General features: G+C 42.2%; 1 protein-coding gene across 1 annotated transcript in view; it reads left to right on the forward strand.

The window, feature by feature from the left end:
* The window catches only part of LOC124799298, an 85313-nt gene that overhangs the window by 39944 nt on the left and 17516 nt on the right, over positions 1-27853 (forward strand). Inside the window, exon 4 of the mRNA XM_047262885.1 lies at positions 11957-12084. Coding sequence (XP_047118841.1) covers positions 11957-12084 — 128 coding nt within the window. The remainder of the gene's footprint in view (positions 1-11956; positions 12085-27853) is intronic.

Here is a 27853-nt window from a genome sequence, read left to right on the forward strand (position 1 = left end):
CGCTTGTGGGCATGATGTCAAGTGGAACCACCATAAATTCTGATGCATTTGTGATGACACTGCAGAAACTTCAAGCTTGACTAAGTTGTGTTCGACCACATCAGCAAAAGCAGGATGGTTTGCTGTTGCACGACAATGCACGGACACATGTCAGTCAAAAAACCATGGAAGCGATCACAAAACTCGGATGGACAACACAGAAACATTCGCCTTACAGTCCTGACCTGGCTCCATGTAACTATCATCTCTTTGGGAAACTGAAAGACTCTCTTCGTGGAACAAGGTTTGAAAATGATGACTCCCTTGTGCACACTGCCAAACAGTGGCTCCAACAGGTTGGTCCAGAATTTTACCGTGCAGGTATACAGGCGCTGGTTCCAAGATGGCATAAGGCAGTTGAGAGGGATGGAAATTATGTGGAGAAATGAAAATATTGTTCCTAAAGCATGTATCTACACACTGTAAAACTTTCAAATGTGTAGAATAAAATATGGATTAAAAAAAAATAGTGTGCATTTCTTTTGGAGTGACCATCGTACATGATGACACCATACACCCAGTCTTCCAACCACCACACAAAAAGCCTCACAAAGTGCTGTTCTGTGGCAAATAGACATTCAAAGTACTAGTGCACAGCACACCAACAACTGCGTTGCTTGCGAGGTTCAAACCTGTGTGGGTTCTGCAGGATGACAACATTACACTCCTGATGGACATTTGCCCACAAATTCCAACCTAGACAAAGAGACTACAGCAATTTCAACAGCCTTGCCTCTGCTACCAGCATGACATATCAGCTGCTCACAGAGCTACTGTTGCTGTCACCTGTGCCAGACATCATCTCTGAATGGTGTTATGGCCACATCAGACACCTGGTGCAATATCACTTGTATGCTGTTTGCCAACACGTAACTCCCCCTTCGTGGCACACAATGAATACCTGTGCATGCTGGAGGCCCCACATGAGCTTACCACTGTAGTATGGCAGCGATCCAACACACGCTTTAATGAGGAACAGTCTCACTGTGTCTCGCTCATGCACCTGCCACATCGCAGTCAGTCTGACGATCCTGCCCATCATTCACCATCAATTCAACCCAAAATGCTCTGCACTCCCTGCGGAGACTCTGTGGGAACATTGAGAGCTTTGACAGGTCAAAATCTCTGTGACATCCCAAGGAGAGGACCTTTGGAAGAGATGAGAAGTGCATTCTTGAAGTTGTAATAGTGCAGAAGCTCAGTAAATTCACTCTATGCAATAAAACAATTCATGTATAACCATGTCATACAACATTTGGTAGTGGTTCTAGTACACCTTAGTACCCTACTTCCACACCACTATCCATTTAACAAGTACATTCATAAAGAAACTGAATTAACAATACCTGCTGCTTTCCCCTTGGTGAATAGTATAGTTCAACATATCAATTGAATGAGATGCCATCACACCTTGTAGAGTATGTCAGTGTGACAGTCAGGTACAGAACTGGTGGCAAGACTTGTTATCATAGTTCAGTTGATTGTGAGTACCAGATGTGTGGGACACTTTCTGATGTCATGCAGGTGCTTGGCTTTTTTCACAACATTGTGTCAAGTGTGAAAACCATGGCCACCTGTTAATGACCATGGAAAGACAATGTTGTCAACAGGTGTAAAGATTAGTGAGAAGGTGTTAAATAAATATTTTGTCATGTCCTACGCCATGAAATATGTAGTGCTGCAAGCCAAAGTGAAACTAGGCCAGAGACATTGGTACCACTCATAGGACTACCTGGAAAATGTGCATGCATGTGACACTTTCAGATGTAAGTGAGAAACAGCCATGGATAGAAGGGTTACAGTAAAGCAAATCACTCTCCATTCCATTGATTGATAAGAACAATTAATGGACAATCATATCATCCAGGACCAACCATTCATTATGGTGTACAGAAGCCACAATGTTTACATGCTCCTCTACTCAGTGCAAATCACTGGTTATACATATTAGCATTGCCACTAGAACATTGCCATTGAATGTTTAAACCATGAAAGATCACCTGGGTTTGGTGATGGAGGGTACACACATGTCATGAATCACAAGAGGCATTGCAACCCATTTGCTAACAAGATACTGCCAAGCAGGTGAAGTTTATACAGAATAAAATTTGGAGACTGACACATTTGCCATTGTCTTCACTGGTATATGATACAAGAACTTTCTGTTTCACCATGTGCATCTTTGTTTGATCACTTACACTGTTTAATCTTTGCAAGGCCTTCTTTTGTATGCCCTGATTGCAATTAAGCCTGAAACCTTACAGTCTCTTCTTCCATTTTGTTCACTCCATGCTTTGTGCATTTCAGTTGGTTGTCAGTTGTAATGATCCCTTTGACTCTTTTATCCTTCATGTCCTTATTATCTTACCAGCAGATCTGTTCATCTTCTGTTGGCACCACAGTGGCTTTCGTATTCAAGTGCCAGGATCTGATGGTCCTCAAACTGATACCACTTTCATGGGACTTTGTAACAATGGGGTGCCTGTGATTTGCTGCATCTGCATGACTTGCTGCAGTTGTGGTTTGGAGATGTCCCTTGGTAGGAAATGTGCCAGTCACTATGCACAATTATGCCAAGGTGTTCTGGTAATGTTGATGTAGTATACGGCAGTGGGTAGAGGCATTTGAAGTGACACAACACCTTCACCTTCCGCTACAGTCTGTGTATGTGTGGGAACCGTGTTAACCAAGTGTCCAACATGACACCTAGGTAACATACTGTTCTCCTCTATACCACCAGGTTTCCATGAATTTTTACAGATCACAGGTTAGTTGGGATTTCACAACAGTTGACTGTGGGTTGGCTTTTGGTGTGTTGGAAGCCAGATGCCACTTCAGGGCCAACGTATTTGAAATCACAGGATATGACTAGGAAGACAACTCCAAAGAATTCCTAGTGTTCTGTTGCAACAGTTACCTTCTGCAGCATCTGCAGAAGTTGATAGCTTATGGAGTGCCCACAGTGAAACCCAAATTACTTCTCAGGTAGTTTGTTGGTTTTAGGACATATTAGCCTATGTGCTGCAAAGACCTGTTGTCTGCATATGGTGTGAGCTGCATGTGGTTCTTGGCTGACTTGTTAGTTGTGGATATAATATAGAGCATTAGCTCCAGAACTGACAATTATGGTGCAACAGCAGTGATGGTGTGGTCCGAAGAGATCCTATATTGATGCACACTTGAAATGTTCCTCCTTTAGGTATGTGTGATAGACACAGACAAGTGATACTGGGACCTACTGACTAAAAAAGTTGAAGATGAACCTGCCATGCCACATGTTGTTGAAATCACAGCATATGACTAGGAAGACAACTCCAAAGAATCCTAGTGGTCTATTGCATCCATTGCCTTCTGCACCAGATGCAGAAGTTGATAGCTCATGAAGAGCCCACAGTGAAACCCGAATTACTCCTCAGAGACAACAGATCAAAGCCATCTGTAAAGACACTCAGTGACCATAATGGTATTGAAACAGAGGATATCAGAGAAAAGGCAGAAACACTAAATTCTCTTTTCCAAATGCTTTTCTTTGAGGAAGATCAGACAATGGTTCCTCCTCTTAACAGTGCATGAATGCCATAATGACAAATATAAAAGTAAGTGACTGCACTATAAAAATTAACTACGAGGGTTGGAACTTAAATAGTGGCAGCTATTTATTCACAACCAATACAAAAGAGTTACATGTTTTCACCTGTTACCGTCCTTCAAAGTAGTCACCAGGATTGTGTAGAACCTGTTGCCAGCAATGTGGAAGGTGTAGTATACCGTTAGCAGAGCTTGTTCGGTTGGTGGTGCAAATGGAGCGGTCTGCTGCCTGTCGAATCTCTGGAACAGTTCTGAAGCAAATGCCATGAAGTGGTTCCTTCATCTTCAGAATCAAATAAAAGTCGTAAGGACTTAAGTCCGGGAAGTATGGTGGATGATACAGTACTTCCCAGTCCCATCGACCAGACAGGGCAGCCACAGCTTGCGCTGTATGCGGCCGCACTTTGTCATGCAAAATGATGGGTCCCTGGTGACTTAAGTCCTTGTGACTTTGATTTGATTCCAAAGATGAAGGAACCACTTCATGGCATTCACTTCAAAACTGTTCCGGAGATTTGACAGGCAGTAGACCGCTCCATTCACACCACCAACAGAACAGGCTCTGCTAAAGGTATACTATGCCTTCCACATCACTGGCAATAGGTTCTACACAATGCTGGTGACTACTCTGAAGCACAGTAACAGGTGCAAACATGTAACTCTTTTGTATTGGTTGTGAATAAATAGCTGCCACTATTTAAGTTCCAACCCTCATAAAATTGCTCAACAGAGGAAGGCAACTGGACCTGATGAGATGCTATACAATTGTACATAGAGTATCTATGTACAGTTTCCTTTCTAACACCTGTTTACCTTAGGTCATTAGGAAACAAAGTGTTCCAAGTTATTGGTAAAAAGTGCAGCTCATTCCCATTTTCAAGAAGGGTCATCAAACAAACACACATAGTTATAAGTCTGTATCATTGACATCAGTGTGTTACAGATTTATGGAACTCATTGTATGCTCACTATTATGACCTTTCTGGATTCCAAATATCTTCTCTGTAGGAATCAACATTGATTCCATGAACAATCATCATGTGAAACCCAGTTTGCTCTGTCTGTCCATGAGACCCAGATACCAGCACCCGGGTTGACATCTGGAAGGCAATCAATACAATTCTACACTGTCACATTATGAATAAAACATGAGTGTACAGAATATCAGCACATCTTTGTTACTAGACTGAAGAGTTCCTAGTAAATAGAAAATAGAATGTCTTTCTTAACAGAGATAAATCTTGTGAGACGTAAAAGTAAGTTTTGGTGTATCCTGAGGGAGATTTTTAGGAACATTACTGTTAATAATAATGAGCTAGCTGACACTGTTGGAAGCTCCATGAGGCTATTCATGTATGGTGCAGTTGTTTATAGACAGGGCACAATGCTAGAAACTTGTAGCAAAAGGCACGAAGACCTGCAGAGGACTCATACACGATGCAGAATTGGCAGTTGATACACAACATAAACAAATGTAATTTATTGCACATAAATAGGCAGAAAGACTTTTTATTGTGTAATTACATAATTTCTGAAGAATCTCTGGAAGCAGTCACATCCATTAAATATCTGGAAATATGCTTACAGAGGGATTTAACAAGGAGTGAATGTGTGTAACTATGAGGTGTGTCCAGAAAGTAAGCTCCAATGACCGATAAAGAAAATAAAGTCATCACTAAGTAAGAAGTATTTACTGTAATATTTACATAGATTCACTGGCTACTTCTCAACAGTCACCACAATTGTTGATGCATTTGTCATAATGGCGTACCGTCAATTATATGCCCGTGTCATAGGAGTGTGCCGCTAATGTCCAGAACCACAAAGTCATTTCAGTCTGCACCTCAGCATCATTGTGAAAACATTTTCTGCCAGAAAACACTTCATGAGATGAAAAAGATGAAAGCCACTTGGGGCAAGTTTGGGGCTGTAGGATGGATGGCCCAAGATCTCCCATTCAAACTGATTTGACACATTTCGTGTGGCATCGGCTGTAGGGGGTCTGGCATTGTTATGAACAAGCATAATGCCTCTTGTTGATACCCCATGCCTCTTGTTCTGGATCACTCTCCTCATATTTTGCAATGTCTGTCAATACCGATCAGCATTTATGGACTCCCTTCACAATAAAAACTTGCACAGGACACCACATCAATCCCAGAAGACAGTGCATGTGAGTTTTTTGACAGTGACTGTCTGCTTGAGTTTGGCCTTGACAGGTGAGCCACTATGCTGCCAATGTATGGTGTTTCATTTCTGGTGTGGCATGCAACATCTATGTTTCATCCGCAAAGACAATACAATCACGAAACTATTACTTTCCTCCGAATAACGCTGTAGGAATGTCAATGCTGCGGCCACATGTTTGGTTTTGTGTTCATTTGTCAGTTTCCCTGGCACCCATATTGCACACGCTTTATGAAACTCAAGCCGCTGGAAGACAATTTCGTTCAATAGTTCATCATATCTTTCCATCATATCTGAATATCGATTCATCCTTCTGTGAACTGCCAGCACTGTCATCTGACCGTACTGTCATTCATAATGTCACGAACGTACACATGGCACAACTGGCGGCGGGTGTTTGCTGGAGATTGCTTCTGAGCATGCAAAAATCAGCTTCTGAGTGCCCAGAAATCAGATAACTGCACAAACCTCGCAGTTGGTGGGAGACAGTATCAGAGCAGCTATTTTATCCTAGCACTGTGTAGTAACCACTGCCATCACAAGACTGAAATTGAACAGCATTGTTCACACATACCTCCCCTCAGTTTGTGCACATGCGCATTCCTATCTGACTACTGGTGCCATCTCTGGATGCGGTAGGAACTTACTTTGTGGATGCTCCTCATAATTGTAGAGAAGACAGAGACCCAACTGAGATCCATTGGAAGAATCCTCTGGGTGTTTAGTCCACTCCAAAAGGAGGTAGCTTACAAAAACCTTCGTTTCAGTGACACTTGAGTATTGCTCCTCAGTCTGGTACCATTGCCAGAAAGGATCAATAATAGAGGAAAGAGAGAGTGTCCAATGATGAGCCATGTGTTTATATATGCTCTTTTAGTAACTGCATCCGTTTCATCGACATGATCTCCCAATTCCAGTGGAAGGCACTACAGAAGAGACATGTTTCCCAGTTGGTTTACTGTTAAAATTCCAACAATGTATATTCCTACTACAGTAAACTAATATATTGCTTCCTCTTATTTATATCTCATAAGAAGGCCATGAAGTTAAAGTTAGAGGGATTCACCCTAAAATGGAAATTTACCAATACTCATTCTTCCCACCCATCTTTTGCATATAGAGCAGCAAAGGGGGGAGGTGGGGGCAGTGGTGTACAAAGTATCCGCTGCCACATACCATAAGGAGGCTTGCAGATAATAGCCATAGATGTAGCAGTATTCTAGAATTAGAAAGATGCTGGTGAGAATATTGTATGTCATCTCAAGTAAATGGATGAGGGAAGCTGGAAGTGACCCATATTATCTCCTCAGTGTGCACAAACTAACTGTTATTCTGTTGTTGGGGAGAAATTTTGAATTTATATTTGACTGAATTTTGGCACCTGATGGATATAGTAGCACAGCATACATAAGGAAGGCTCTAAAGTTACAGTGTGACTTCTTACAACAGGCATGAGAATAGTTCCATAAAGATTGAAATTGTGCAATCAGTTGGCATGGTTTATAAAAGCAGACATGTGTAATGACAATATATTGCTAAATACTGCACCCTTTCTGCAACGCAATTTTGACACAAAATATGAGGATGCCGAAAACTCAAAGCCTCTCAGTAAGAGGCAGCTCTCCTTAGGAAAATATGCACTTTCATTTCAGCATATTTTATTCTTTGTCAAATGGTCTGCAAAAACCTATTCTACATTTGTCATAATCTTTTCACTTGATTCAAATTATTTTCCATCTACTCAAGTTATTGCCAAAGCATCTTTGTGGGCAGGTGCACTGTACTGCTGAAAAACAGTTTTTTTTCTATTTGTTAAGCAGATCTCATCTTGATTTTTTGTCATCCAGTTTGCCCATAATACTTGCATAGTATTTGCAAGTTATTGTTTTATTCTTTACAGGCAATCAATAAAAAGTACACTTTGGCATTCCAGAATACAATGGCATCGAGGAGTGGACAGGACGAGGATGGAGGAGATAGAGAACTCGTGCCCTTCTCTTGGTAGTCTCCCTCTTCATCTGTTCCATTCCCCTCTCCCAGCCTACTCTTCCATGTCACAGTGCCTCACACATAGCCCCCTGACTCCTCCAGAGTGAGCTACAAGTGGCACATTCCTATCCAGTGCACTTGCTGCCTCTCCCTCGAAGCTATCAGCCACTCGTCCCCCAATCCTTCCTCCCACTCTCCACCTACTTTCTTCCCTCACCATTACAACCGATACAGCCAGCTGAGCTGGAGTGCTGGTATAATGTACCCAGCCATGACAATGTAACCAAGCAAATGAATATAATAGAGGGAAACATTCCACGTGGGAAAAATATATCTAAAAACAAAGATGATGTAACTTACCCATCTACTCAATCTCCCACTTCCAGCTCCACTCCCCCCAAAACCTCAAAATTGTAATCAACACAATCTGGAACCACAACACCCTAATTCAGTAATTAACCTTCCCTCGAAACCTCTCTCCCAATCTGAAACCTCTGTCCTATCCAAAGGCCTCACCTTCAGCCCTACTCCCAGATTCAACCAAACAGCCCTCGTCAAAGATTTACTGTCCTGCACTCGTACTCTCTGCTGGAAATATCACTTTGCCATGAAGAAAAATAATCCTAATCCTACTCCTAATGATCCAACTCCCCAAGACACCATCCAAATTGAACCCTGCCTGGAACAGTCCCATCCTCCGTCATAGTGGGACCCACCTCCTCTTCCTCAAAATCACCCTCTCCAAACCTTCCAGGAATTTCTCACTTCCAGCCTTGCCTCTCAATCCTTCTTGAAAAACCTTAATTCTACTCCCAACATCACCACAGCTGAAGCCCAGGCTATCCGTGATCTGAAGGCTGACCGATCAATCGTCATTCTTCCAGCAGACAAGGGTTCCACGACCGTGGTACTTGATTGTCGGGAGTATGTGGCTGAGGGACTGCATCAGCTTTCAGACAACACTACATACAAAGTTTGCCAAGGTAACCCCAATCCTGATGTCCAGGCAGAGCTTCACGGAATCCTTAGAACCTTAGGCCCCCTACAAAACCTTTCACTTGACTCCATCAACCTCCTGACCCCACCAACAGCCTGCACCCCTACCTTCTACCTACTTCCTAAAATTCACAAACCCAATCATCCTGGCCACCCCATTGTAGCTGGTTACCAAGACCCCACAGAACGTATCTCTGCCTACGTAGATCAACACCTTCTACCCATTACATGCAGTCTCCCATCCTTCATCAAAGACACCAACCACTTTCTCGAACGCCTGGAATCCTTACCCAACCTGTTACCCCCGGAAACCATCCTTGTAACCATTGATGCCACTTCCTTATACACAAATATTCTGCACGTCCAGGGCCTTGCTGCAATGGAGCGCTTCCTTCCGCCGGTCACCTGCCACCCTATCTAAAACCTCTTTCCTCATTACCTTAGCCAGCTTCATCCTGACTCACAACTTCCTCACTTTCGAAGGCCAGACATACCAACAATTAAAGGGAACAGCCATGGGTACCAGGATGGCCCCCTTGTACACCAACGTATTTATGGGTCACTTAGAGGAAGCCTTCTTGGTTACCCAGGCCTGCCAACCCAAAGTTTGGTACAGATTTATTGAAGACATCTTCATGATCTGGACTCACAGTGAAGAAGAACTCCAGAATTTCCTCTCCAACCTCAACTCCTTTGGTTCCATCAGATTCACCTGGTCCTACTCCAAATCCCATGCCACTTTCCTTGATGTTGACCTCCATCTGTCCAATGGCCAGCTTCACACATCTGTCCACATCAAACCCACCAACAAGCAACAGTACCTCCATTATGACAGCTGCCACCCATTCCATATCAAACAGTCCCTTCCCTACAGCCTAGGTCTTCGTGGCAAACGAATCGGCTCCAGTCCTGAATCCCTGAACCATTACACCAACAACCTGAAAACAGCTTTCGCATCCCGCAACTACCCTCCCGACCTGGTACAGAAGCAAATAACCAGAGCCACTTCCTCATCCCCTCAAACCCAGAACCTCCCACAGAAGAACCTCAAAAGTGCCCCACTTGTGACAGGATACTTTCCGGGACTGAATGTGGCTCTCCAGCAGGGATACGACTTCCTCAAATCCTGCCCTGAAATGAGATCCATCCTTCATGAAATCCTCCCCACTCCACCAAGAGTGTCTTTCCGCCATCCACCTAACCTTGGTAACCTCTTGGTTCATCCCTATGAAATCCCCAAACCACCTTCCCTACCCTCAGGCTCCTACCCTTGTAACTGCCCCCGGTGTAAAACCTGTCCCATGCACTCTCCCACCACCACTTACTCCAGTCCTGTAACCCGGAAGGTGTACACGATCAAAGGCAGAGCCACGTGTGAAAGCACCCACGTGATTTACCAACTGACCTGTCTACACTGTGAAGCTTTCTATGTGGGAATGACCAACAACAAACTGTCCATTCGCATGAATGGACACAGGCAGACAGTGTTTGTTGGTAATGAGGATCACCCTGTGGCTAAACATGCCTTGGTGCACGGCCAGCACATCTTGGCACAGTGTTACACCGTCCGGGTTATCTGGATACTTCATACTAACACCAACCTATCAGAACTCCGGAGATGGGAACTTGCCCTTCAATATATCCTCTCTTCCCGTTACCCACCAGGCCTCAACCTCCACTAATTTCAAGTTGCCGCCACTCATACCTCACCTGTCATTCAACAACATCTTTGCCTCGACTGACATCTCTGCCCAAACTCTTTACCTTTACATATGTCTGCTTGTGTCTGTATATGTGCGGGTGGATATGTGTGTGTGTGCGCGAGTGTATACCTGTCCTTTTTCCCCCCAAGGTAAGTCTTTCCGCTCCCAGGATTGGAATGACTCCTTACCCTCTCCCTTAAAACCCACATCCTTTCGTCTTTCCCTCTCCTTCCCTCTTTCCTGATGAAGCAACTGTGGGTTGCGAAAGCTTGAATTTTTTGTGTTTGTTTGTGTGTCTACCAACATACCAACACTTTTGTTTGTTAAGTTACATAATCTTTGATTTTGGATATAAACATGCAAATGGACATACATTCTTTTAACTCTGAAGGAGGACTCATCTGAATGCAGCTTTTATGTGATTATCAATCATTCAGTACCTCAACTAAATGATTGTACATTGACGACAACAAGAACTGTTCTGAGAAGAAGGTGCACACTTTCTATAGCCCTTCTATTAACTTTTGAGATATTATTTTTTACGTTAAACTACTCCAAGATTTTTATGATGGTACAGTGTTCCTGTTTATCCATTTTAAAGGAACACATGCAAAACGACTATTTGACAATGCTTTATAAACAAAATGATGCTGTAGACTGTGTTGGAACTTGATTTACTTTAGTGCACAGCATGTATCAGCATAGCTGGAACAAAATTTCATTGATATCAGTGACACCTCTTTGCCAAACCAACAACTTTACAGCTTGCAAGTTATTGCTCAGTTAAATGTTGTGCAGCTTGTCGAAGCTGTTCTCCATGAGCACTGAGTGTCAGACTCTCCTCAGCCTGCAAGAATATGTCTACTGCTCACCAATTGTACCAGTTATGTACCCTGGTGCTGGACTATCCAACACTAGTGCTTGCATGTGGGGCTAACACTGAGACAGCAATGCACCCACTATCTTAGGAGTTAATCGTTAATCTTTCACTTTACTTCCCAGTTAGCAGATTCTCTCAGTACCACAGATGGAATTCAGATGCCAATAATTTTGTCTTTACAAAATTCTTGTGAATGCAAAAGACAAATCTATAGTATAATTAGTGTCAAGAGCAACCTAAGTCAGCCATAAATACAATTATTTGCTCAATTTACAGAATGCGGAATAGTACATATTCATTTTCTGTAAAGATGACAATAAAAGTATTTAGCAGATGATGTCATCCCCAACAAGTAGCTTTCTGTAGACATATTTACTGATTTTCACTTTCATTCTACTTATGAAGTACATACAAAGAAAGCAACCTTCCAGTATCAGGTACCAGTGTAAATAGTACTCAACTTTCAATAATACTAAAATCAATATTTTTAACAAAGGTGATGTTATTTATGTAATACAACAAGACAAATGTAATTTGTTTAACATGTGTAATAATTTCTATATAACTGTTCCAGGACCATGGCAATGAGTCTCAATACAATGTCAAGTCGAATGGGAGCTTTTAGTGGAAATTTATCATTTCCATACTTGCTGGCAATTGACTGTATAGCTCCATTTTCCCTGTTGACTGCTTTAGTACTGAGTAAGTATTCATCCTACAATACTAGAGGTTTCAGCTGAAATATTTACTTGCCTGATCAGTTAATCATCTTAAGTTCAAAATGTTATTTGTTACATGCAGAAAAGCACTACTAACAAATATCAATTAATGTTCAAATTGCTATTTTATAGCCACACTTTAAGGTTTGATTATTATGATGGAGGACCCTAGAACTAATGCAAAAACAAATAAAGAAAATCTTAGTAAAACATGGTTCAGGAGAGGTGGGCAGACCAACTACAGAATGTAGTGTAAGGTCACTCTCTCTCTCTCTCTCTCTCTCTCTCTCTCTCTCTCTCTCTCTCCTCTCTCTCTCTCTCTCTGAGGGATCATCAAGAAGTATGGCAGGAATTGCTTCATCAAAATGTTAACTAATCAAATTTTGGTCCAATATAAGGATCATGTGTTGCTTCTTAGAGTTAAGTTTGAGACCGAAGTTTTCTGCACATCTTCATGTGCCTCCCGAGATGGCAGAAACAATATTCTTAGGACTGTCATTTAATGCAGTTGGCTAAAGTGACATTTACAACAGTATGATCAAGATGACATTTTTGTTAATATACAGGGGGAAAACCAACAGTTCCGTGACTGAATGCTTATGGGCTTCTGAAGGGTTGAAGGTTCATTTTCCCCACAAGAAATTCTGCTGCCCAACACAATGTTCTTCACTTCAGTGACTGCTTCATAGCCTGTGCCATGTGGATCCTTCATATTAATGCCATATTTTCTGAACTGTGCAGGTAGGAACACACCCTGTAATATATCCTACATTCCTGCAACCCCCCCCCCCCCCCCCCCCATTCTCAACCATTCCCTTCCCTGCTCCCAAACCAAGCACTACACAGCTTTTTATTCCACCAATTCACCCTGAGTCTCATTTTTCCCCCTCCCTTACTTCCCTCCTTTTCTGCTCCCTTCCCCCTTCTCCCCCTCTGCCTTCTGTCAAACCATCTGACTACATCTGGCAGCCCTATCCTGTCCCCAGCATGTCCCTGCATGCTCCCACAACCAGCACTTTACTGTCCCCCACCCCCACCCTGCTATCCCTTCCCCACCCCATACCAGCCTCCTCACTATCCCTAACATCTATATTACTTCTCCCACCAGATGCAGTTGCTCACAGTCCAGCCTGAGTGGCCACAGGTGGTCGTATGTGTGAGTTCTGCTTGCGTAAATCTGCATGTGTTGCCACGTGTTTAGCAGGCTTTTTGTTGTGTCTGTCTGCGACTCAATGCTCTGTATGGTGAGGAACAGTCTATCCTTTTCCTGGATTTTCCATTGTTTGATTTTGACTAACAATTTTTTTTTCCATCCTCCAACCCAGTGCTGTCTTTCTTCGTTTCTATTCTCTAACACATTACTTTACTCAGTGTCCATCCTCTTCTTTCCTGTATTTTTCCTGTCACCTTCCAAACCACACCTTATTCTCTGACTTACGAGCCACACTGTATCAACAGTCTGGTCTGTGCGTAACTTATGGCTTCATGACTGTGCTGGCTGTTGGTGCAGCATCTCATGTCCCACATTTCCCCCACCAATATAATTAATCTTGAGCTTTCAAACTGAACACTCTTCCTGCCTCACTCTTCTGTATTTCTACCTCATCTTCCCCCTCACCCCCCTACCATCCACCCCTCTTTCTTCTCTCTTATTCCAGTACACACATACCAACCTCTCCTAATCCTGTCACATCCTCTGTTCCCCTTCTTCATACATATCCACCCACTGACCTGCATCCCACATTATTCTCTTTTTATTTATTTTTCTCTTTGAACTCATTGTGTTTTCATGTTGATTTCAGCTTGTTTCCACCTTTCACTGTCAGCTCTACTTCCCCATATTTCATCCACTCTGTCCTTTTTGTCATTTTTCCCACACATTTTGTGTGTTTTTGTAAGTTTTTTGCACATAATATTAAGTATTTTTATCCTCCACTGTGGATCCTCGCTGCTTCCATCTGCACCAACACAGAGAAGTTTCCTTATTCCTAGTGTACTAGTTGTTATCCTACTCATTTCTTAGATAACTGAAAAATTGTTTGTAGAATCTTACACAGTATAGTGTGGTAGGACAACACTCTCACCACGTGTTTTTGAATGGGAATAATATGACCAGTCCCAGCACAAATTCAGCACAAATTATTTTTTTAGTAGTTGCTGAAAGATTACACACCCAATATCTGCATATCCCGTTTGTCTAGGGGGGTTTCATAGTTTTCTTTGTCTACAAAATAATTATTCCAACATTAAGCATGGCCTGAGTTATCTTCTGTTTAAATAAACTCCATCAGATTGGAAATACTTTCAGCTAAAAATTATATTTATTCATACTTTTTGTTAGGAACTACACCATTTTCACTATCAACATTGGTAATCTAAATCCATTACACTTCACTTGTCACAAAAACACATCCGCCTTCCTCCAAGACTGAAAAAGAAGTGGCGGGCAAGCCAACATGTGTCCGGAAGTTGCAGACATTCCCACTTCCTAGCTAGCTTCTTTGATCTACTGACCTTATAAACTCCAAAGATAGATAGATATATAATTTAACATCTTAAACAAGTTCATTATTTATCATAAAAGAACATATTCATAATTAAATTAATAAATTAAGCACATTTTCTGGCAACATAATACAATCATGAATTTACCTCAACTCTTTATCTTCGATGGTCGATTACATTATACTAGCCAGAACCCAGTCCCACATACTGCTCCTGCATTGTTGCCTGGCTCATTGGATCCCCCCAAAATACTTATCTCCAGCTGCAACCCTTCTGTTCATGATGACCTCCATCTGTTCATATTCTGCCAGTCCTCAGCCCTCACCAAACTAGTCCTGCAAAAAAATTAAAATCAGGCCCAAACCTCCTTGCAATACCTCCTCTCCATACATAAAATTACCCTGCTTTGCAATCCTAAATCCCTGTATCCTGTCTCTCACAATGAATCTCTTGCCCTTCAGGAACTAGAGTAACATGCACAACAACACCTCAAAAAACTCGCCAACTTGTTCCCTTGCTGCTCTCACATTGGACTACCACTATTCATCACCTTTACAACAATCTCCAAACTTCCACCATGTCCCTTCGTAGCTGACAAACCCTGCCTTGCAGACCTACTGCATGTACCACACTATCAGAAACTCCCTCCTACCGTTATACAGAATCCAGAACCTAAACAAACCCAAAACACAGTCATGAACCTTTCCTCCAAAAGCCTTAATCCCACAGAAGTATCAGTCCTTTCCAATGGTCTTATTTTTTGCCCAACTCCTGAATTCAGTCATGCTAGACTTGTTAAAGACCTTGTCTCCTCCTCCTGGTCCCTACAGTGCAAACACTTTTCCTCACTAACCCTGCCAGTCGGACTCAACCCAATACTAACCTGGAACCTTGCCTGACTCAGTTCACTCTTCCAACCAACCGCGATCCATCCCCACTGCCCCCAAATCATCCCCGTTAACATTCCAGAATTTTTTAAACTAAAACCTTGCCCCACCATCATTCTCCAGATCCCCAGATCCCTCAACATGGTAGCTACCCTTACATCTGCAGAAAGAACCAGTCCACCACCTAAACACTAATCCTGATCTTATAATCCTACCTGCCAACTAAGACTTCACCACTGTGGTTTTGAACCACAGGGATTGCTGGCAGAAGGACTCCACCAGCTGTCAGATCCTGCCAAGTGACTCATTCCAGAAACCAACAGGATCTCCACTCTCTCCTCAAATACTTAGGCCCATCACAGAACCTCTCCCCTGAGTCTGTCTTTCTCTTCACCCCTACCACTCCCCGCATTCCTACCTTCTACGTGCTTCCCAAAGTCCATAAACCCAACCACCCAGGACACCCCATTGTGGCTGGTTACTATGCCCCCACTGATAGAATCTCTGCTCTTGCAGACCAACACCTTCAGACTATTACCTGTGACCTACCCTCTCCTATATAAAAGACACCAACCATTTTCTCCACTCACTATGCACAGTTCCTGTTCCTTTACCACACAACAGTCCACTCCTCACTATTGATGCCACCTCTGTTTATGCTGACATTTCTAATGCACAAGGCCTTGACACTATTGAACACTACCTTTCCCAAGGCCCGAATGATTCCAACCCTACAACCTCCATCTCGGTTAGAGTGGGCAACTATAAACTCACTCACAATTGCTTCACCTTTGAAGGCACACCTATAAACAAATATGTGCTGCAACAATGTGTAGGCCTACTGTCATGCCACCATCCTCCAAGGTGTGTGAGAAAAATAATAAGACTGGCAACACTGTGAGCACTCTGGCAATACAGTGTCATTCTACTCATGTAGACCAATGTGTTCATCCCTTCCAGAAGTTCAGCCTGAGTTTCAGCTTTGTACAGCTATCATGTGATGTTTGGAAGCACCATCAGTGAAGTCATTGTGTGACATGAAAATGTACTGTGGAATTTAGAGCAATGTTATGCAATCAAATTTTGTGTTAAACTTGGGAATCCACAAGTGTGACCTTTGAAAAGTTGATGCGGCTCACGGGGAACATTCCTTATCAAGAGCAGAAGATTTTTGCTGGCACAAATCATTTTTGGAAGGGCAAGAAAACACCGAATATGAACTTTGCTGAGGGCAACATTCTACACCTACACCTACAAACTGCAAACCACTATGAAGTGCTTAGCAGAGGGGTACATCTCATTGTACTGGTTATTGGGGTTCACTGCACACGCTGTAACTGTTATAACCTTATCCTCAAAGTCCCATGTGAACGATTTGTAGAGCACTGTAGTATATTTCTGGAGCCGTCATTTAAAGCCAGTACTTGAAACTTTATTAGTAGACATTCTCAGGACAGTTTACATCTATCTTCAAGAGTCTGCTAGTTTCTTCAGTACCTCTGTGACACTTTGCTTTTCTTTAGTATATCTGTGAAACTTTCACATTGGTGAAACACACACCTGTAACCATTTGTGCTGCCCGTCTCTGTATAAGTTCAATATCCCCTGATAGTCCTATTTTGTACATGTCCCACACACCACAAACTTGAGCAATATTCTAGAACCAGTCACATGGATGACTTGTAAGCAATCTCCTTTGTGGACTGATTCCACTTCTTCAGTATTCTACCGATAAACTGAAGTCTACCACTTGCTTTACCCACATCTGAACCTATGTGATCATTCCATTTCATATCCCTACAAAGTGTTACACCCCGGTATTTATATCAGCTGGCAAGTACCAACAGTGGCTCATTAATATGTAGTCATAGGATACTATGTTGTTTTTTTTTTCATTTTGTGAAGTGCACAACTATACATTTTTGAACATTTAAAACAAGTTGCCAATCTTTGCACCACTATGAAATCTTATCGAGATCTGCAGATTCTTTCAGACAGTACTTAGTTACAGGTAACTGCATCACCTGCAACAATCCTGAGGTTACTATTAATATTGTCTGCAATATCATTAACATACAACATGAACAGCAAGGGTCCCAACACACTTCCCTGGGGCACATCCGAAGTTACTTCCTCATCTGACAATGACTCTCAATCCAAGGTAACATGCTGTGTCCCCCCTCCCAAAAAGTCATCAATACAGTCACAAATTCACTTGATACCTCATACAATCATGCTTTTGACAATAAGCATAGCTGTAGTACTGAGTCAAAAGCTTTTCAGAAATTGAGAAATACTGCATCTACCTGGCTGCCATGATGCAAAGCTTTCAGTATGTCGCGTGAGAATAGTGTGAGATAGGTTTCACATGATTGATGTTTTCAGAATTCATGCTGGTTGGTATGGAGGATGTCATTCTGTTTGAGACACCTCATTATGTTTGAGCTCAGAATATGTTCTAAGATTCTACAACAAATTGATGTCATGGATACTGGACTGTAGTTTTGTGGATCGCCTCTACTACCCTTCTTGTAGATGAGTGTGACCTATGCTTTTTTCCAAGACCTGGGCATGGGGTTTTGTTCGATTACAATTAGAAGATTGTTAGATTACAATTAGAGGAGGGGCTAACTCAGCCACAGATTCACTATTGAATCCGATAGGGGTTCCATCAGGCCCTGGAGCTTTGTTCAGTTTTAATAATTTCAGCTGTTTCTCAACACAACTGACACTAATATTTATTTCACTCATCTTTCCAGTGGTACAAGGATTAAACTGGAGCAATTCTCCTGGGTTTTCCTTTGTAAAGAAAATTTGAAAATGGAGTTAAGCATTTCATCTTTTGCTTTGCTATACTCAATTTCGTTTCCTGTCTCATTCATTAGGTACTGGACACTAACTTTGGTGCCACTAACAGCTTTCCCATATAATCAAAATTTATTTGGGTTTTATGAAAAACATCTGAAAATATTTTGTTATGCTAGTCACTGAAAGCTTAACAAATGGTTCAAATGGCTCTGAGCACTATTCGACTTAACTTCTGAGGTCATCAGTCGCCTAGAACTTAGAACTAATTAAACCTAACTAATCTAAGGACATTACACACATCCATGCCCGAGGCAGAATTCGAACCTGCGACCGTAGCAGTTGCTCGGCTCCAGACTGTTGCGTCTAGAACCGCACGGCCACTCCGGCCGGCCTGTATGCTTAACACATTACTCTCTTGACAGCCACATCCATTTCATCAGCATCTCTCTATTTATGGCCCTATGCTTTGTTTCACACCTATTATGCAATAATCTCTGTTTTTTAGAAGTTTCTTTACAGTGACTGTGAACTGTTCCACTGGGTACATACCCATCCAGTGCATGGCTACTTATTCTTTTAAACTGGAGCCATAGTTCCTCTACATATTCCTGCCCTGCTGGAAGTTTCAAGTTCCTTATTGAGATATGACACAACTGATTTTTTATCTAGTTTACTGGACATACATATCTTTCTGTTTGTTTTCATTGTCCTTCGTACTTTGTTAATCATTGTTGCCACAAACTGTTTCTTGGTCACTGATACCAGTTTTGATGTGGACATCCTCAAAGAGGTCTGGTCTATTTATTGACATTAGATCCAATATATTTCCATCATGAGTGGGGTTCCAAACTACCTGTTCTAGGCACTTTTTAGAGAAGGCATTTAGTAAAGTTTCACATGATGCCTCATCACACCCACACTAGCAAAACTGTAATTTTCTCAATTGATTATTAGATGATTAAAGTTTTCACCAATGATTACACTCTGATTGGGGAACTTACATACAAGTGAACTGAGGTTTTCCTTTAAAGTTTTTGGTTACGTCAGATGGATGAGTCTGTGGGCAATAGGAAGAGCCAACTATCATTTCATGCCCACCCCTAATACTGAGTATAGCACAAACATTCTGACATGCAGCTTCAGTTTCTGTATCAGTGGATTTGAGTTTCTTGTCTACTGTGATGACTACACCACCACCATTTACCATTTGCCTATCCTTTCAGTACACACTTAAATTTTCCCAAAATTCCCACTGCTCTCAGTCTGAGGTTTCCCCCAGCTTTCTGTATCTAGTATTATGTGAGCTTCAGTGCTTTTCAGGAGAGCTTCATACTGTGGCACTTCAGCAGTTAACCATTAGGATTTTAATTCTCTCATCTGTGGGAGGTATTTCTTCTCATCTTACACTGATACTTCTGGGTTTCCTACAGCTATCATTATCTGGATTGGGCAGAGAATTACCTAATCTAATAAACTCTTGTGTACACTCCACACACACTCAGTCAGCTACCTGAGTAGCAGCCAGTGTAGTGTACACTTGACCCATTTAGTAGGACCCTACAGTTCTTAACCCAACGGCGCAAGCCCAGGAAGTGGCAGCATGGCTTGTCACAGAACCATCAAAGTCTCTGGTTCAGTCCTTCCACTCCACTCAGAACCAAAGGATCATGATCTATTCTGGAGACAATGCTGCAAATTGTGAGTTTCATTGAAACTCCATGCACAAGGCTGCTCTTCTTGACCTCCTTTGCATCACTGGAGTGACCCTAGTATGACCTCAGAGCCCAGACGACAGGCATCATTTGGTCCAATGTGCACCACAATCTATAGCTGGTTGCACCCTGTTCCATCAATTGCTGCTGAAATAGCCTCTTCAGTGAGTTGAATGAGGCCCGCAAGCATACACACTGATTGCACTTGGTGCCCCATCTCCTGCTGCCATTTCCATAAGGGGTACCATCATTTGCTGTATGTTTGAACTCCCGATGATTGATAGACCCTCACCCTTATGTGACTGCCTCCTCTTCACACCAGACAAAACAGGTGAAGTGAGTCCCACTGGCTCAGTTTCAATTTCTGTGAAAGACAGCACCTCAAACTTGTTGGCAATGGGTATTGGGACAACACCCTGAATCCACCCTGGTCCCCGTCCAACCTGTACAGCATGTCTAACTCTACCACTGAAATGCTATTCGCAGTCAAGTGGATGAGTAATGACAGATCCCATACTCTCTGCAGAGGAGACAGGACCCACATGAGTAGATAGTACTTGAGAGATCTTTGGTACCACTACCACAGATACATGACTCTTGGGAGCTCTTCCAACACAACAACCTGCAGCAGCTGCCAATCATTTGACAGTAGTCAGGGTGATTTCCGGCTGCTTATGACTGACAACACACTCATTCCAAGTTCGAGAACAGCATTCATAGTGGGGCTGCATTTTAGGTGGTGCGATATGTTACAGTCCAGTGAACAAATAACTTTAAATTAAACTTGCTGATTATCTTTTAATCTCATGAGCAATGAAGTTTCTGAAACTTCCTGGCAGATTAAAACTGTGTGCCGGACCGAGACTCGTGAAAGGCAAAGGTCCCGAGTTTGGGTCTCGGTCTGGCACACAGTTTTAATTTGCCAGGAAGTTTCATATCAGCGCACACTCCGCTGCAGAGTGAAAATCTCGTTCTGGAAACATCCCCCAGGCAGTGGCTAAGCCATGTCTCCGCAATATCCTTTCTTTCAGGAGTGCTAGTTCTGAAAGTTTCACAGGAGAGCTTCTGTTAAGTTTGGAAGGTAGGAGACGAGGTACTGGCAGAAGTGAAGCTGTGAGGACGGGGCGTGAGTCGTGTTTGGGTAGCTCAGTCGGTAGAGCACTTGCCCGCGAAAGGCAAAGGTCCCAAGTTCGAGTCTCTGTCCGGCACACAGTTTTAATCTGCCAGGAAGTTTCATATCAGCGCACAGTCCGCTGCAGAGTGAAAATCTCATTCTGGAATGAAGTTTCTAGTCCCCTATAAGAATTGAAGCAAATACACAAAACGAGATTTCTATTAAGGCAACAGAAAAACTTTTTAAGGTTAATTATAGTGTCTTACCAAACTTGAAAATAGAGATAATTTATGATAAATGTATGTCATATACACTCCTCTTTAAGGGAAAACTAAATGTAACTCAATATGTTAGTTGGAATATTTGCTACAGTAACTAAATCACGAACGCTGATTTACTAAATCTTAGATTATGCACAGGACAATCATGGATCTGAAAATTCTCAAAACTGCACGTTTATTTGTGTTGATATACAATGAAATTCACCGGTGATCTATTCTTTGGCAGTAACTGTGAACCATAAACGTTGATTTGCTACAAAATATGTTATATATCTAAAATTCCAGTACCGATAACTTATGAAAATATAGTTTTGTAAGCATCCAGAAATTCTCAAAGCAACCTGTTTCTCATGTAATTATACAATGAAATTAGAGAATTACTGTTTTGAGCAAGGACATGCCTACTGTTCTCAAAAGTTTTAAGAGCACGAATGAGATTACACCTACAATTGATGACAACGGTATGAGTTTATTGCAGCACTTCCGAAAGTTCAAAATTTCACAATACATCACAGTAGAAGTGGATATTGATATAATCAATGAAAGATTGTGCAGAAGCAATGTAAACAGTAAAATATACAAATCTAGAATTTCAAATCAGCACACAAGTCTTGTACAGGGTGTCTCACACAAAAGTAAATTCCGAAGTCAGCTTTCATACATAAATAAGTGTGCAAATTTCATGGATTTTTCACCTTAATGTTTCTATGGCAACTTCTACACTGGTGTGCCAAAGAAGAACACTGCATCATGAGTTTATCTCGACCAAAATCGCTCAAATGTGCAGCACCAATAAAGCACACTTTCTACCTGTTGCAGCTAACAATGCAACATTCATCTTCAAAAAGCGACAAAATTTCTAATATATGCCTACTCTTGTGAGATCCAGACCAACTTTTAACAATAAGGATGATAGGTGAGTTTGACTGAAGTTTTGTACACGTGAAAGGTTTGTGTCAAAAAGGTGCCAAAAAACGCCACAACTGAGCAAAAGGACAAGTGAAGAAATTTGTATGTTGATCTTCTTGAGAGGATTGTCAATGACCACGATTGGTCAGTTGTGTGATCACAGGTGATGAATCCTGGATTTTCAAGTATGACCCAAGGCAAAGCAGCAAAGTGAGTAGTGGCACAGTGAGACATCTCCTCGACCAAAACAAGCTCAAATGAGCAACTGTAAAAGATGAAAACAATGCTGATTTGCTTTTTTGACAGTAGGGATATCATACATAAAGAAATTGTTCCTCTGGGACAAACTGTCAGTGAAGTGCTTTACAAAGATGTCCTTGAAAGGCCCAGGAAAAGGATAAATCAAGTGAGACTGGACATTGCAGACAAGTGGATGCTTGATCATGACAACACTCCATGTCACATGGCCAGTTCCATCATGGAATGTTTTACCTCAAAAGGCAGTCCTTTTGTTCCATATCCTTGCTATTCACCTAATCAGAGTCCCTGTGAATTTTTTCTTTTCCTGAAATCTGGATATGTTTTAAAAAGACATCATTTTCGGACTCTGGAGAGCATTCAAAAGAAAGTGACCAATGTAATAAAGGCCTACCAGTTGAAGCCTTCAGGTGTGCTACGAGTATTGGTAACAATGACTCTGCCAGTGTATAGCTGCTGAATGGAACTACTTTGAAGGGGACAATATTGTTGTCTGAAAAAACTAAAAACTTTGGTGCATAAAAAACCAGTCTCATTACTTTTCTCATACACCTCATAAGCCAACCTACTCCTAGAGGAAACCTTCTAACCCCCAGAAACCCAAACCCTTCACCTGGTTCAGATTCATTGATGACATCTTCGTGATCTGGATCAAGGGTGAGGATGCCTTATCCACATGCCTTCAGAACATCAACACCATCTCTCCCATTCACTTCACCTGGTCCTTGTTAACCCTACGAGATACCCTCCTCGATGTTGACATTTACCTCAAAAATGGTGATATCAGTAACTCTGTCCACATCTAACCTACCAACCACCAACAATACATCCACTTCGACAGCTGCCACCCACTCGATACCAAGATGTCCCTTCCCTCAAGCCTAGTTACCCGTGGCCAACATGGTTGTAATGATGAGCAGGTCCTCTCCAAATATACCAAGGGTCTCACTGAGGCCTAAACAGACCAGAATTATCCTCCCAACCTTGTACAAAACCAGATGTCAGGTGGGTTGTCTATCCAGTCATCCACCACCTCCCAGAGTTCCTATAGTTTGGGCACAAAGGAGCACTCCCCTTGTGACTCAGTACCCCCAGGACAGGAATCACATTCTCCACTAGGGTTTCAACTACCTCTCAACATGCCCTGAAACCCCTCTCATAGCGATATTCTGCTGCCCAATGAATCTACACAACATTTTCATCCATCCCTACTCCATACCTGCTACCAACTACTTGCATCATGGTTCACATTCCTGTAATAGACCCAGATGCAAGATTTCATCCTCCCACCACCATCTACTCCAGTCTGGTCACAAGCATTACCTATACCATCAAAGGCAGGGATACAAGTGAAAGCAGTAATATGATCTACAAGCTAAGCTGCAACCTCAATGCTGCATTCTATGTGGTCATGATAACCAACAAGCTGTCTGTCCAAAAGAATGGCTACATAAAAACTAACAGAGAGACAGCTGGATGCTGAGCTTGCTGCCCAACACAACGTTCTTCACACCCTGTGCCATCTGGATCCTTCATACCAACACCAGCTTTTCTGATCTGTGCAGGTGGGAATGCTCCCTGCAATATATCCTTGCATTCCCATAACAACCCCCTCCCCCCCCCCCCCTCACCGCTAGCCTCAACCTTTGTTAAGTCTCTACCCTTCACCCACCTACCCCCTTCCCTGATTTCACTCCAGTACTACATAGCCTTCTAGTCTATTTTTCTCCCCTCCTTCACTCCTTTTCCACTCCTCCACCCCACCACCCCCACATCCCACCCTGAAACGTTCCGACTGTATCTTTCTGCACTATCCTGTCCCCACCATGTCCCTGTATGCTCCCACAAGCAGCACTTCACTATCCCCCATACCTACCTTGCTGTTCTTCCACCTCCCCACCCCAACCTCCTCCTTACCCTCTCCACCCAGACTACTTCTCCTATAATGTGCAGTTGCTCACATACTGGCCTCAGAGGCCAGAGACAGTGATTTTTTGTGTGTGTGTGTGTGTGTGTGTGTGTGTGTGTGTGTGCGCGCACGCGGGTGGGTGGGTGTACATGAGTTGTGCTTGTGCAGATGGGTTGCCTACTTTAGAAGAAGGCCTTTTGGCTGGCCAAATACTCACAGTTCAGCAGTATTTTTGTTGTGCCTGTCTGTGACTCAACATCTACATGGTGAGTAGCAATTATTCTTTTCATAATGTTGTCAATTTGAGCAATGTACTTCATAGCTTTTGATTTTGTGCTAAATATTCTTATCAGCCTGATGTCACATGATTTTTGGACATTACTCAAAGGAATAGGTTGGATCAATCTTTGCTTCAACTCTGTGGAATTTGTACCACTAATATTATAAAAATTGAAGATGGCTGTAGGAACTGGAAGATGTGGGATTTTCAATTATGTCTTTGCTTGTGCCATCATTAACTACCAGCTCAGATGAAATTTGTTGATGGCTTTCCATATTATGGTAGAAGAAAGATATTTTATGGCAAATGGATCTATAATGGATGTGCCCTCTTCTAGATGTCATGATTCAGCAGCTTGAGAAATGGCTGGTGTCAGGAAAGAATTATTTAATTTATCAGCAGAAGCTTGACAGATTCCACGTCATCTTTCCTTTGCCGAGGTTGCGTAGTTTCTTTTACATGGCTGCAAGCTGTAGAAGTGTACATTTATGCATGGTAAATTTATGTGAGTGACATACAGTGCAGAAGTGTATGTTTCAGCATGTCCAGTCCATCCAAGGCTTACTTGAACACTTGCTGTCTGCTGACTGGGAGGAATGTAATGCATTTTCAGCATAAGATATTTATTAGGGATAACCGAAGTGAAGAGTATACTGTCTAAAAGAAAAGTAGGATGTGCAATGACCATGAGTAGTTGTCAATAAAAATATATATGCAACACTTGTAAAATAACTGTGTTCATGCAATGTCTCAAAGACTGTTGAAAACACTGTTCAATGGGACATTTAATACTTGGAAAACTTGTCACTATTACTGAAACTTCCTGGCAGATTAAAACTGTGTGCCGGGCTGACACTCAGACTCGGGACCTTTGCCTTTTGCGGGCAAGTGCTCTACCAACTGAGCTACCCAAGCATGACTCAAGACCCATCCTCACAGCTTCAGTTCTGTGAGGTCAGGTCATGAGTCACGCTTGGATAGCTCAGCTGGTAGAGCACTTGTCAGCAAAAGGCAAGGTCCCGAGTTCGAGTCTCGGTCTGACACACAGTTTCAATCTGCCAGGAAGTTTCATATCAGTGCACACTCCGATGCAGAGTGAAAATCTCATTCTGTCACTATTACTCTTGAACAAAAATTCCTGCATTTCCAGTGCGATGCCAATATAATACCTTCATTGGCGCTTTCTGCATGTGTAAATACTCATGGCATCATAGCACACAAGATAAAGTACAAAAGTAAATTGATCCAACTTTTGTGACACTTGCAAGCTAGGAGCCACTTAATCCACTGTAGAAGAATTGAAGGCATCGAGGTAATAGGGCGGCTCGAGCCTCCAGCAATGCGCAGTGATGCCAGTGACTCACCAGGAACGCTGACATAATTATAATGTCAGTTATGTAATCATTTAAATAATAGTGTGAATCATTTAAATAATGGTGTGAAATATTCTGATATTATATGTTACATATACCGTGGTGGCATCACCCGCCAAGTTAGTCCAATTTTAGTCTGCATTGGGTCAGTAGTCTGTGTTGGTTGTTGCCAGAAATGTGTACAGCAATGTGTCTCTCTAATTGGAGCAGTAAATGAAGAGTAATTTTAGAACAGTGTATGCTTTATGATTATTGCAATTACTAAATATCCAGGCAAAGTTACACTTTGCCCAGATGAGTATACTTTTCAAAATTTTTCTTAGTTGTGCATGTACCATTTGAGATTTTATCTCTCAGTGATCAACATTGGCAGCTGTTCCAGTAGTATGGCCTGAAGTTTTCCAAAGTTCATTATTTGTAGTTACCATAATTTTCAAATGAAAGATGTTTTGCATTTGAAAGTCAAGCCATGACATTAAATACATAACAGCATGATAATCCTTGTATATCATGTTGTTTACTAGGAAAGATGTGTTGCATGCTTCAACAGATGGACCTCAGTCTGTTACATTACAATCCACAATTCAATGCATCATCCAAACAACCTGTGGTCGAGATCTAAAAGTTGCTGGTGTCACTGAGAAATATATTTTCTCAATGTGCTATTTGAAGCCATATTCAGCAAGACAGTAAAATGTATCTTTGGGCCATTGTATAGAATGCAGGTCTGAATACACAAACAAAAGACGTTCAGTCTGCCACAGATACTGATAGGAAATAAATGTCACATACATGTCAAATGACTACGTTGACATGTTGTTGATGCTCGATGAATGCTGACCTGATACCAATGAATCAGCCAAGGCTTATGTTGTAAAATAACCTGGTCAAAGAGGTCCATCATCCATTATGTTCTTACATGCTGAATGATGACTCGAAGAAACACCTAGTCTGAGACAGCGTGGCAGTAATAGACAGTGTCAGAACCTAGGTGTCTCATGATATACAACTCTAGAGCAGCAAGTTATGTATTTGTTTTTTCCTGTGTTTACCTAGTTGTGTATTGCTTAAATATAATGCATGTTTTTCTGTTTAAGAAGTTATATCTCACATCTGTAACTGTAAGTGTAAATTCAGGCAGTCTCTACCACAGTTTTCATTTCTTCTGAACAGCCAGCTACATAGCACACTAAGACATCAATGTCCATTGATGACCCATCAGGACAGCAACAAGTCGCATATTTAGGTTTTTGTCAGCTTTTATAGTTTACTTCTTCAGTTAGTCTTGCTAGGATGGGTAGAATATGTGCACATTGTGTGCAGACGCAGGATGACTCAGCCACAGTGTGTGAACAGCTGAACACCCTTTTGGCTACAGTCAATCACCTTCAGGCAGCTGCCTTGGGGTGTGTGGGTGGCAGAGAATCTGGCAGAGGGCATGGGATACTGCAGGTGACACTTGTTTTGCCCACAGGCTCTGCTGCAGAGGCAGCTCCTAGTGTACCTGACGTGCATCACCAAAGGCTGAGCTCCAACATGGAGGCTGGCCGTCTGGCCTAGTCTATTTATCCTGTGAGTGAATAGGTGGCCAATTCCTTCAGCAGGGTCCGAGCTATCACATACAGGTAGCGGTTTGCTAGTTATCGGGAGCTCCAACATTAGGTGCGTTATCAAACCCCTTAGGAAGACACGATTCAGGGCTGGAAATGAAGCCAA

Source organism: Schistocerca piceifrons, chromosome 5, assembly GCF_021461385.2.
Source record: "Schistocerca piceifrons isolate TAMUIC-IGC-003096 chromosome 5, iqSchPice1.1, whole genome shotgun sequence".
In the NCBI taxonomy this organism is placed as follows: domain Eukaryota; kingdom Metazoa; phylum Arthropoda; class Insecta; order Orthoptera; family Acrididae; genus Schistocerca; species Schistocerca piceifrons.